The following is a 13,406-nucleotide window of genomic DNA, read 5'->3' as shown; positions in this document are numbered from 1 at the left end:
GTTGATAATGCTGCATTTAATGATATATTGTTTCTCAATGGCTTAAAAGTATTAAAATCTTTTTAGACAATACTACTTTCAGTATGTTTATAGTTGTTTATATGGTTCCATTCTCTTAAGTGAGTTCATGACTTATTTAAAGAAGGCAGGAAATGTTATTGGATGTTTGCTATAGCCTGTTCAAGCTTTTAAGCCTAACTCATTCATAAAATTTGCATTTTATTTATTTATCTATCCATCTATTTATTTAGGCTGCGTTGGGTCTTCGTTGCTGCGTGTGGGTTTTCTCTAGTTGTGGCGAGCAGTAGCTACTCTTTATTGCAGTGTGCAGGTTTCTCATTGTGGTGGCTTCTGTTGTTGCAGAGCATGGGTTCTAGGCACACGGGCCCTCGAGCACAAACTCAGTAGTTCTGGCGCACGGGCTTAGTTGCTCCACGGCATGTGGGATCTTCCCGGACCAGGGCTCGAACCCATGTCCCCTGCATTGGCAGGTGGATTCTTAACCACTGTACTACCAGGGAAGCCCCAAAATTTGCATTTTAAAAATGTCTTTTTTTAAACATGAGCAAACTTGAACAGATTCTAGCAAATTAAAGGCAGGTATTTCTTCACCTACCTGTGAAGGTTGGAGTGTCAGAGTTGTGGAACCAGGGGCTCCATGCCATCAGGACACTCTCACCGCCTGCCTCTCTCTGGGAGTTGGCCTTCTCTTCCAGTGAACCTGGAATGGTGGGTGTCAGTGGCTCTGGGCTCATCTTGTTATAGCTTTATTACCATAAGAGGTAAAGGAATCTACCCTGGTAGGTCCAGTTAGGAAACTCTTTTTTTTTTTTTTTTAATTTATTTTTGGCTGTGTTGAGTTTTCGTTTCTGTGCAAGGGCTTTCTCTAGTTGCGGCGAGTGGGGGCTACTCTTCATCACGGTGCATGGGCTTCTCACTGTCATGGCTCCTCATGTTGCGGAGCACAGGCTCTAGACGCGCAGGCTCAGTAGTTGTGCCTCACGGGCTTAGTTGCTCTGTGGCATGTGGGATCTTCCCAGACCAGGGCTCGAACCCGCGTCCCCTGCATTGGCAGGCAGATTCTTAACCACTGCGCCACCAGGAAAGCCCAGGAAACTTTTAAGGAGGGATTTTATTTGACCTCGTTTGAGTCTCAAGTCCATCCTGGACCAATTCTTGTTGCCTGGGGAATGGAGCATGGTTTGATTGACCCAGCCCAGGTCACATGCCATCTCCTTTGTTACCCAAAGTGTTGTTGTGGTAATCCACAGTGTGCATCACTCATTGCCAGAAAGCCAGGAAATACTGATTTAAGCAAAAGAAGAGGGAAAAAAAAAAACCTCTTAACCAGGACTAATCACCATTAGCAGTTTGAACAAGGCCTTCTAGACTTTTATTTGAGCATATATTTACATATATATTTTAACAAAAATGGTAAATACTAGAACATCATACATATCTTCCTTGACTTACAGTGGGGTTATGTCCTGATAAACCTATTGTAAGTTGAAAATATCCAAAGTGAAAAATGCATTTAATATACCTACCCTACCCAACATCATAGCTTTACCTCACCTACCTTAAATGTGCTCAGAACACGTAACATTAGTCTATAGTTGGGCAAAATCATCTAATACAAAGCCTGTTTTATAATAGGCTGCATTAACAAAGTATCACAAACTGGGTGGTCTTAAGCACCAGAAACTTACTGTGTCACAGTTCCACGACTGAGGCGTCAGCAGGGCGTTCTCCCTCTGAAACCTATAGAGGCATCCTTGCTTGCCTCCCTCTAGCTTCTGCTGGTTTGCCGGCAGTCGTTAGCGTCCTTTGGCTTCCGTGTGCATCGCCCCAATCCTCCGTCTTCACGTGGCAGACTCCCTTTGCCTTCACATCATCTTTCCTGTGCATGCCTGTCTCTGTGTCCAGATTTCTCCTTTTTATAATAACACCAGTCATATTGGATTTAGGGCCCACTGTAATGCTGTAAAGACCCTATTTCCAGGTAAGGTCTGAGGTACTGGTACGTTTCTCTTTTGGAGGGAACACATTCGACCCATAATGTTGGACATGTAGGCAATTTTTCATTCTATTAAGCAATCCAGTGATAAACAGTTTTAAAACCAATTTTCTGTGTACATGTTTTATTCTTTCTTTCAGTTAAATAACTGGAAGTATTTATAGCTGGGCCAAAGGACATGCACATGAGAATGTTAATAGTTATTGCCACTTGCCCCTGGAAAGGTTGTGCCAGTGTGTACTCCGACTGCAGTTTATAAGATTGCCTCTCTCTCCTCTCCCTCACTAGTACTGATATTATCATTCTCCTTTAAAAATATGTAGTATTCTTACTTGTGTAACTGCTTCTAAAGAAATAATTTTTTACATGAAAATAGATTTTAATTTTTTTTTTAGTATTTCATTTATATCTTTGATAACTGTATCTCACTGTATTTCTTTGAGCACTAGAGAGGTTACATGTTTTATCAGCTGTCTTTTAGGCTTTTGTGTGTGTGTGTGTGTGTGTGTGTGTGTGTGTGTGTGTGTGTGTGAGATGCTGGTTTACCTATTTTTCTTTTGGGTTGCTTTTCTCTTACTGATAGTTAAGAATTTATATATTAAGGATATTGGCCCCTTGATGTAAATATTTTTTCCAGTTTATAATTTTTTTTAAGTTTGCTTTTTCTTCTTCTCTTTTTTTTTTTTTTTTTTCTGGAACTGGGGGAAGATACATAATCTTGAGAGTATTTTGTGGCCCTCATCAGTAGCAGAAACTATTGAATTTGCAAATATAAGGGCAAACAAAGGGATGTGAAGTCTAGACTTTGTTAGAAGGGCAGCCTAGTTAGTAGAAACAGCATTGGTTTCGGAGTGAGAAATTCTCACTCTTCCACTCACTGTGTGCTCCTGGGTAAGTGACATCACCTATTTGGGCGTCACTGTCTTCGTCTGATAAGCGGGCACAAGGGTTCCTGCCATGCCCTTCATTCTCAGTGGACCTCTGTCATGCACTCGGATTATGCCATTCTTTGTTCTTCTTTCTCAGGATACTAAACTGATGAAGACTCATATTCTGTCACTGAGCAACAAACAAAAGAGCTTTGTATATTATGGAGTGCTGTCCGAATGTGGGTGCTTTCTCTCACTCTAGGCAGTTCTCAGTGAACTGAGAGGTTTCCCCCAAACAAGAGCTCTTTTGGGATAAATCACATTTTTTTTTTTTTAACATCTTTATTGGAGTATAATTGCTTTACAATGGTGTGTTAGTTTCTGCTTTATAACAGAGTAAATCAGTTATACATATACATATATCCCCATATCTCTTCCCTCTTGCATCTCCCTCCCTCCCACCCTCCCTATCCCACCCCCCCTATCCCACCCCTCTAGGTGGTCACAAAGCACCGAGCTGATCTCCCTGTGCTATGCGAGCTGATCTCCCTGTGCTATGCGGCTGCTTCCCACTAGCTATCTATTTTACGTTTGGTAGTGTATATATGTCCATGCCACTCTCTCAGTTTGTCCCAGCTTATCCTCACATTTCTAATGGAAAGAAACATGCCTAAATGAATGAGGATGGTAGTTATAATAGAAGTAACAGTCCTTGGATGCTTAAGATATGCTAAGCACTTTATGTGGATTAGGTTATTTATTTTTCAACCACATTATAAGTTTGGCATTGTTATGATCCCCATTTTATAGATGAGGAAACTGAGGTGGAGGCAAGAGAGGTTAAGAGACTTGCCCAAGGTCAGTCTCACAGTGAGGATGGAGTCAGGATTCAAACTCAGGCAGTTTGATTCTAGAGTCTGTAGTTTTGACCACATTTAGAACTAAAATAAATATAATACTTCTGTACACTATATATTTTATGCTTTTTATTTACTTCTTACTTACTTCTTTATACAGTAAGTAGAAGTATAGTCAGAGGATGTATTAGTATGTAAAGATTTCAGAAGGAAATATTTTGGTCCTTTTCAGCTAACAGAAGCTGGCCGTGACTGATTCTCAGCACTGTAAGCCACACCTGAGTGGCATCGTCTATATTGGGAGCTTTTAATGAAGTGCAGTTCCAGTTTGAACTTTTGAATTTTGCATTACATGACATTGGAATGACCATCTTTCATTGTTTTCTTATCCTCTCTAGGTTTCTGTTGTTTACAACTCCTTAGACTTTGAACCAGAGATTTTCTTTGCCTTGGGATCTCCAATTGGTATGTTTCTCACTATTCGAGGAGTGGATAGTATAGATGAGAACTACAGGCTTCCTACCTGCAAAGGGTTCTTCAATATTTATCATCCAGTGAGTGAACTGCATTTATTTCTATTTTGAAGAAGACGAAGCACCAGTCTCTTTATCCTAATAGATTCTCAGATTCTTATTTCTTAGGAATTAATACTGATTTTGATTTTGTACAACTCAGCTCTCTGACCTAAAAAATACAGTCTGATACTTTCCGATAAACTTTTCTAGCAAAAAGCCTTTGTTCAAGGAAATAATTTCCTTGCTTTGCTTGCCACGTAATTTTACCCGCAAACTTGAAAGTCTTCTTATAATTACCAGTATTTGAATAAGGTGTGAAAAGAAAATTAAAATCTCTGGTTTGCCAGATACCTGTTTTCTCACTCAACTAAGATGTATAACTCAAAACAGCTTTTCATAGATTTCTAATTCTTCTATTTATAGCTTGATCCAGTGGCATATAGATTAGAACCTATGATTGTACCGGATTTGGACCTAAAAGCAGTTCTCATTCCACATCACAAAGGCAGAAAAAGACTTCATTTAGGTAAAAAGCAAATACTATAAAAACTTGTTCCCTTCCTGTCATTTTGTAATCTGTCATTTGTAATGAGTTATGAAAATTTTAACACTAAGTTCTTATTTATTTAAATGCCTACGTTGTTCAGAACATGTTTACTAATTATTTGCAGGCGCTGTAAAGTTATGAATGAGTTCCTTCTCCTTAATGATTTCTCCTTGATAACATTCTAATTGTTGACATAATAAGGAATGGAGAAAGTTGGTAATAAAGTGATGAGGTACATAGATTTTGATAGAATTTGGTTATAGTTTTTGGAATTGGGAAGCAAAGTAACTTTTGAACTAATGACCGAACCACCAAGAAATAAAAATTTGACGATAAGTTAAGCGAGCTGGTTTTTCCTTGCTAACTAAACAAACTTTTCCTATTAAAAAAATTCATTAAACTAAATGGACTGATAATAATTCCAAGTAGGGTTTAGGTTTCTTCTATGCCTACTAATGGTGTATAGTACTTCTTATCCATAGGTTTGAAAGAAGGAACAGTGATCATGCCCTCTTATTTAAAATATCTTTCTTTTTTTTCTAACGTTGCACCATGCTTTATAAACACAATTAACTCTTTTGAAGTTAAATGAGAAATTCGATATGCTAAGACTATGAATTCATATATTTTTTATTAGACAAAAGCAGAAAAGGTGAAGGGGCAGGAGTTTCTTCATTTTTTAAATTAGAAGTTTAAATTGTGGTTATATCAGAATCTCAGATTCTCAAAACCATTTCACCAATATGTATTAGAAAAACAATCATCTTTTTAATCTTGTGGGCCCAGTTTTTAACTTACAGTAAAAAAAAAAAAAAAAAGCACATAAATGTGCTTATTACATTTTTATGGTATTTGAACTTTTTTTTTGGAGAGAGGAAATGTATAGGTTTAGGCTGGATCAAGTTTAGTTGTTAAAAAAAAATGACAGAATAGACTCCTCAAAACATTTTTTTCTTTTCTGTACGCGGGCCCCTTAATTGTCGCGGCCTCTCCCGTTGCGGAGCACAGGCTCTGGACGCGCAGGCTCAGCGTTCATGGCTCACGGGCCCAGCCGCTCCGCGGCACGTGGGATCCTCCCGGACCGGGGCACGAACCCACGTCCCTTGCATCGGCAGGCGGACTCTCAACCACTGCGCCACCAGGGAAGCCCCTCAAAACATTTTAACACATTGCAAGTTCTTGGCTGAGCAACTCCATATATTTGACATTTTAAGAGACGAGTAAGAGGTCTTATCCTGTCTGAGAATAGTATAACTTTTGTTTTAATTTTTGTGGTGCAGAATTTAACCCCGTAACTAATAACTTGATATGTCATCTTAATCTCTTTAGAGTTGAAAGAAAGTCTCTCTCGTATGGGATCTGATTTGAAGCAGGGTTTCATTAGCTCTCTGAAAAGTGCTTGGCAGACATTAAATGAGTTTGCCCGTGCTCATACCTCTTCAACTCAGCTGCAAGAAGAATTGGAGAAGGTAGCCAATCAAATCAAAGAAGAAGAAGAAAAGCAAGTAGTTGAAGGTAAATTTGACATTTGAGGCATTTTCCAGTACAAATATTATTTGTGAACATAGCACACATAAATTATTTGATGATGGTTTTCCATTGTAGTCTTTTTTGTTGAAACGTAGAGGCTCTTCCTATAAAGGAAAATCAGGATAAACTGTACTTCAAAATGCATGTCATCCTTTTTCTTTTTACTAGGTTTTGGGCTCATAGTTGCTGAACTTTTTACTCTGCAGGCTTAAAATTTTGTTGAGATTCATAAGGCCAGAGTGGAATGTCAGAGTTGAGAGCTAAGTTAGTATTCAGGCATCTGAATGACCCCCTGTGAGAAATGTTCTCCTGGTACTGTGTCTGACTGTACTGTGTCGTTGTAGACTGTACACGTAATGTCAGGTCGTTGTGCCGTGATGCTTTTGATTCTTTCAGATTCTAATTCTATTTCCTTTCTTTCTACAATGCTTTCTCGCCCCTTTTCTTCAAAACTTCTGTCGGCTCGCTGGCTCTTTCTCCTCTCTCTCGGGGAACCAGCCCCTCTTCCCCTGGCTCTTTGGAGGAATGGGAAGTGAGCCTGGTAGTTCCCCGGGTTGCTGCGTGTGTCAAGCAATATTCCCTTGAGCCCAGAGGTCAGCTAAAGTCAAAGGATAATGATTAAGTGATTGACTTTGATATTGAAATGATTTAAATTCTAGCAGAAAAGACTGTTGAAAGTCCAGATTTTTCCAAGGATGAGGACTACTTAGGAAAGGTTGGAATGTTAAACGGAGGCCGCCGAATTGACTACGTTCTTCAAGAAAAGCCAATAGAGAGTTTTAATGAATATCTTTTCGCTCTTCAGAGTCACTTATGCTATTGGTAAGTATTTTCATCTGTGATAACATTCATGTGGCCTTTACTTTGCAGCACTTACAGCAGTTTTCGTGAGGTTCTTGGCTGATTTACCATTTGCAATTTGAATGCCCATCTGTTCAAAATCAGTATTTTCCGCCTTTAGTTTAGTTATCCACAAGACGGCAGCATGTCATCTGCCTTTGACCGAAGGCCTTTGGTACTTGCACACCGTTTTTGCAGGGATGCCTTTCACAGAATGGGAATGGTAGGGACTTTGAAAGCCATCCTTTTGTGTATCCTCCGTCACCAAGGAGAACTGCAGCACGGCTATTTTGGAGCTGATTGGTATTCATCCAGTTTTTAAGGACAGCTCTGAGGTTATACTAGTTTATTTTCATTTGCCCTTCTTAAGTAGAATTGAATAGAACCAAAGCTGCATTCTCCATCTTTATGCATAGAGGTTAATTTCTTTCTTTTTTTTAAAAAAATTATTTATTTATTTATTTATTTATGGCTGCGTCTTCATTGCTGCGTGCCAGCTTTCTCTAGTTGCAGAGAGCAGGGGCTACCCTTTGTTGGGGTGCGTGAGCTTCTCATTGTGGTGGCTTCTCTTGTTGCGGAGCACGGGGTCTAGGCACGCGGGCTTCAGTAATTGTGGCATGCGGGCCCAGTACTTGTGGCTCGTGGGCTCTAGAGCGCAGGCTCAGTAGTTGTGGTGCACGGGCTGAGTTGCTGCACAGCATATGGGATCTTCCCGGACCAGGGCTCGAACCCGTGTTCCCTGAATTGGCAGGCAGATTCTTTTTTTTTTTTTTTTTTTTTTTTTTTTTTTTTTTTTTGTGGTACGCGGGCCTCTCGCTGTTGTGGCCTCTCCCATTGCGGAGCACAGGCTTGGGACACGCAGGCTCAGCGGCCATGGCTCACGGGCCCAGCCGCTCCGCAGCATGTGAGATCTTCCCGGACCGGGGCACAAACCCGCGTCCCCTGCATCGGCAGGCGGACTCTCAACCACTGTGCCACCAGGGAAGCCTGCAGGCGGATTCTTAACCACTGTGCCACCAGGGAAGTCCTAGAGGTTAATTTTATAATTATCTCTTAAGTAAATGTGCTTTTCTTTTTAATAGGGAATCTGAAGATACCGCCCTGTTATTACTTAAAGAAATTTATCGAACAATGAGCATTAGTCCAGAACAGCCCCAGCATTGATTGGACTTCAGCTTCACAGTGTGAGTTTATCTTTATTGTGTGTATAAATTCTGAATGTTTCATTCTGAAGCCTCTTTTATGGAGTTGATGTTGACTATAATTTTTTCTTTTTTCTGTTTCCTCTGAGTGTTTTTCTTTCTTTCTTTCTTTTTTTAAAATTCAGAATAGAGACATTAAGGAACCAAACTCACAATACCTTAAAAAAATGGAGGTTTACTTTTCTTACATAACAGGAAGGGCTCATCTATTGAATGCTGTCACTAGATCGTTTGCATCTTTTTACCTGCCTGTTGGCTCTTGTTGCCTCATAGTTATTAGATAGCTCCCATAGTTCTAGATATCACATCTGTGTTCGGGGCATGAAGAAGGTGAGAAAGGGTAGTATTGGTTATATCTATCTATCTTAATTAGGGAAACAGAAGCATCTCCAAAAATTTACTCACGCCTGTTGACTAAGCCTGTGTCACATGTCCCATGTCCCCCCTCAAGCCCAAACTGCTTGAAAGATTGTAAAAGTTTTATTTTAAGCATTCCCAGTCATTATCGAGGGAAGGAATAGAGAAGAGGGTTAGACCTGTAATGCACAAACCAACCTGCAAGTTTGCCACACTCTGTAACCTGACTGTTCTCCTGAGACAACTGACACCAGTTTTTCCTCACTAGATTATACATCACTTTAAAAAATAGGTAATGTGTTTTTTAAAAAGTTAGAACTTGTATAGCCTTTGATAGAGTGAAATGCAAAGTGGTGAACTCTAGATTGCTGAAATCGAAAGTAGTTCCTGGCACTTTTTGGTTTTTTAATCATAAATGATAAGTTCAGTCTTCACCTTCTTATTTTGGAGAGGTAACTACTTTTAGTAGGACTTCCTTAGAGAAATTTTCCTGTGCATGTCCAATCGAATATGTGTTCATGTCCAAACAAAGGGATCTCATTGACTATATTGTTCTGCAACTTGATGATGTCGGTCAGCCATACAGCTTGCATAGGAACTTGTGTAGATCCTTTTCGTTCTCTTTAATGGCTACATGGGAATCCATTGTATGGCTGTGCCCCATCATATTTAGCCAGCTTCCTGTTCATGGACATTTAGGTCATTTCCTAATGTGTATTGGAAAACCTTAACAGAGTAGGTAATTGGTATAAAAGGCCATTTTGTAATCAGACTTTTGATACAGTTTTATCAGTTCTCGGCATTTCTGATATTATAATATTAAAATAAACTAAATGTAATGTCAAGAGTTACCTCAGTCCAGATTTTCAATTATGAAATAGTCATTCAGTTGGTTGACAGATATTTATTCAGCACCGACTATGTGCCAGACGCCAGTTTTCATTCTGGGGATAAGTGGTAAATGAGGTTGCATTCTCACCTTTAAGGAAATTGCCTTCTGCTGGGAGGAGATTACAGTAAGCCTGTACTCTAATTCACAAGTAAGTGTCAGCTATTGGTAGGTTCTGTGGAAGAGATAAAATAGGAAGAGGTTGAGAGTGACTGGGGGTGCTTCCAGGGAAGGCCTCGCCAAGCTGATGATATGTGAGTTGAAATTTGAATGATGAGTAGGAGGTGGACCCCTGGAGATGCGGGGAGAAGAATGCAGGCAGAAAGAAGATGAGATGGGAGCCGATGTGCTGTGTTTGAGGGACAGAGAGCAGACCCGTGTAGCCAGAGGGGAGAAGAGGAGAGAGGTAGGTGGGCCTGACTATGAGGGATATGGTAGGACGTTTACGTTTTATTCTAAGCGTAATGGAAACATGGGGCGTTTTTAAGAAGAGGAGTGACATAATTTGGTTTATACTTTAGAAAGATTGCTTTGGGTGCTGGGGGGAGGGTGGACTGTTGGGCAAGGATGGAGGGACAACAGTTAAGAGGCTGGTGGTGACTCCGACTAGGGTTGTAGTGATAGGGATGGTGAAAGATGATTGAACTCAGGTCTAGTGCGGCGGTAGCCACGTCCAGGGCTTACAGATGAGTTCACTGTGGGGAGTGCGGGAAAGAAGAGTTAAGGATGGCCCTTAGATTTTGATGTGAGCAACTGAGTGGCTGCTGGTACCCTTTCCTGGGAAGGCTTGTGGGGGAAGCAGGGTTTGGGGGGTTGTGGGGATGGAGAGTTGGTAGTTGATGACGTTAGTCTGAAGATAATAATAACCTTAGAATCATCAGCACATACTTGCCATCTGAAACCAGCAACTGGATGAGGTCACTTAGGAGTGTGTCTGTGGAGAAGAGAGAAGTCTGTGAAGTGAAAGAAAATCCAGGGGCTTGTGGTCTCAGGGAAGCTGAGAGTTTGTTTCAAGGAGAGAGCAGTCAGCCATGTGAAACGCCACGGAGAGGTCAAGTAAGAGGGGGACCAAGAATTGGCCACTGGCTTGAAGAGGACATAGGACATCATTGGTGACCTTGAGCAAAGCTGTTTTAATATCATGGCAGAGGTTCAGTGGGCTGAGGAGAGGTAAGGGATCAGAGGAATGAGTTTTGCTGTGCAGGTTAACAGAAATAAGACAGGGACATTTTATGATATTAAGGTGCGTTTGTTTGCTAACGACAGTGATCCAGTATTGAGGGAGAAGTTGATAATGCAAGAGCTAAAGGGGATATTATTGGAGGATAGGGCCAGGGCAAATCGGAAGGACTTTGTCTTAGAGAAAGAGCAGGGCCGCCTCTTCCATGGGACCGGAGGAAGGCCGAGAGTGGGGGCGCAGTATGGGTGGTGGGTAACGGTGGTGGTGGGTAGACCGGGGTTCTCTGGTCTCCCGTCCTAAGTGTGTGAGAGCAAGGTCACGGTCAAGGGCTGTGGGAGACGCGAGGAGAGAGGAGAGCAGAAGGACACTCACCTCAGAGTGTGGGGAAGGGATTTGCCAGCAAAGTGTGGTGGGTCGTGCTGCAGGCTCGAGTGCCCATTCGATATTTTGGTCACACATTTGAAGGGAGTACAGTTAGCGCGATCGCCTGACTTTTCTCTGCCCATGTGCTGCTATTTGGTTGAGGTGCACAGTACGAGATAATTGGGTTTACTAGCATTAGGGTTTTGCCAGGTGACTAAGACAGGAGGAGAAAGACAAGGGGGCTAAGGGAGGTGATGGAGACTGAAAAAAGCGAGAGGTCAGTGCAGGATGCGGTCAGAGAATCACAGGAGTGAGGAGTTTCCCAGTGGGTGACCCAGAGGTTGGGACGGGAGATGCAAAGTGAGGATCACTGAGGCAGCACTGGGAGGGAGTCCCTGTGCCCTGGGAATCTGGGTGCTGCGACCCTCTGCTAAACACGTGCTCTGTGTGCTTCAGAAACCGTTAAAAAATTATAAAACGCTAGTGCCTCATACAGAAACTTTAGAAAAATGTAGAAAAGAAGCAGCAGAAATCACCTATAATCCTGCTAACTAACAGTGTTAGAAGTTAATCCTTCTAAGCTTTTTCTAAGTCTTGGTAGATTTCATATATATATTTTTAAACATCTTCATTGGAGTATAATTGCTTTACAAAGGTATGTTAGTTTCTGCTTTATATGTTATACATATACATATATCCCCATATCCCCTCCCTCTTGCGTCTCCCTCCCACCCTCCCTATCCCACCCCTCTAGGTGGTCACAGAGCACGGAGCTGATCTCCCTGTGCTATGCGGCTGCTTCCTACTAGCTATCAGTCTTACATTTGGTAGTGTGTATATGTCCATGCCACTCTCTCACTTCGTCCCAGCTTACCCTTCCCCCTCCCCGTGTCTTCAAGTCCATTCTCTATTCCTGTCCTGCTCCTAGGTTCAGAACCATTTTTCTTTTTTTAGATTCCATATATATGTGTTAGCATACGGTATTTGTTTTTCTCTTTCTGACTTACTTCACTCTGTATGACAGTCTCTAGGTCCATCCACCTCATCGGTGTATTTTATATTATTTGCTATTTTGTAGCCTGTTTTTTTCCACTTGCGAGTATATTGTATAGTTTTTCCACCTCAGCCTACAACATGGGTGTGTGTGTATTTACCATTTTTATTTGTTTTTCTGAGTGGGTTATACATACAGTTGGTTCAGCTTTTATTTATTTATTTCTTAGGAAGAGACTCTTCCTTTTAAAAAATATATATATATTTATTTATTTAGGCTGCGCTGAGTCTTAGTTGCAGCATGCGGACTCTTAGTTGCGGTATGCAGGAGGGATCTAGTTCCCCCACCAGGGATCGAACCTGTGCCCCCTGCATTGGGAACGTGGAGTCTTACCCACTGGAACACCAGGTCCCTGGCTCACCTTTTAGAAGCGACAGAAGAGAGGGCTCTCCCTCTTACACTTCTTCCCCAGTGTCCCTGCCCGGAGGCAACCAACATTCCAAGTTTTGTGTATCCTTCCAGATATCTGCTAACACATACATGATTTTTTCCTTTTTAAAAGACAAATACTAGCAAAATAAGACACGCTTCTCATGTTTTTGTCTTTGAGATTTTACCATATCCATCCACCCATCCATCCATCCACCCATCATCCATGCATCATTTGCTGCGCACCTTACTAGTGTCTAGGCCCCGGGGTTCACAGCAGTGGACCAGACAGTCTCTGCCTTCAAGGATCTTCTTTCCTCTGGGGGAGGACAGACCGTAAATAAACAATGGAAGTGTGCCAGATGGTTAAAAATAGAGCAGCAGGAAAAGGGCGAGAGGGAATGCATTTGGGATGGGAACAAGTTGTTGTTGTATATAAAATGGCAAGGGACATCCTCACTGATAGAATGTCATTTGAGCAAGTGAGCCAGGTGGATATCTGGGGGAGGAAGGTCATCTCAGGCAGAAAGAATATATGTCAGAATAAAAGAGCCGCCTTATTCTTTTCAGTGATTGTGTAGTATTCCATTGACTGTTACACCGTAATTTTTTTAACCATCCCTTGCTGATGGGCATATAGGTTATCTAATCTTTTACTAGTATGAACAGTGCTTCAGAGATACATGGCTATTTAATAGTTGCATTAGATTTCATTTTATAGTTCTATTTATTAAAATCCTTAATTTATCTACCACTGTTGCACATTTAGGTGATTTTCCAACTTTTCACTGTTATCAATAATTCTGACATGTTGTTG

At 41.3% G+C, this 13,406-nt stretch overlaps 1 protein-coding gene across 12 annotated transcripts in view; it reads left to right on the top strand.

The window, feature by feature from the left end:
* SEC23IP (SEC23 interacting protein) overlaps window positions 1-13,406 on the top strand; it is a 54,095-nt gene that overhangs the window by 30,047 nt on the left and 10,642 nt on the right. For 8 of the 12 annotated variants that reach the window (XM_067024525.1, XM_067024524.1, XM_067024522.1 and 5 more), the window contains 5 exons: window positions 4,142-4,297; window positions 4,682-4,784; window positions 6,135-6,320; window positions 6,995-7,157; window positions 8,258-8,359. In XM_067024525.1, coding sequence (XP_066880626.1) covers window positions 4,142-4,297; window positions 4,682-4,784; window positions 6,135-6,320; window positions 6,995-7,157; window positions 8,258-8,339 — 690 coding nt within the window. In that variant the 3' untranslated portion in view covers window positions 8,340-8,359. The remainder of the gene's footprint in view (window positions 1-4,141; window positions 4,298-4,681; window positions 4,785-6,134; window positions 6,321-6,994; window positions 7,158-8,257; window positions 8,360-13,406) is intronic. The other 4 variants (XM_067024527.1, XM_067024526.1, XM_067024532.1 and 1 more) reach the window with 1 other exon arrangement.

The sequence above is a fragment of the Kogia breviceps genome, chromosome 2, assembly GCF_026419965.1.
Source record: "Kogia breviceps isolate mKogBre1 chromosome 2, mKogBre1 haplotype 1, whole genome shotgun sequence".
Lineage (NCBI taxonomy): Eukaryota > Metazoa > Chordata > Mammalia > Artiodactyla > Physeteridae > Kogia > Kogia breviceps.
Note: the sequence above shows the minus strand (reverse complement) of the source record. Positions and strands in the feature narration are given on the sequence as shown.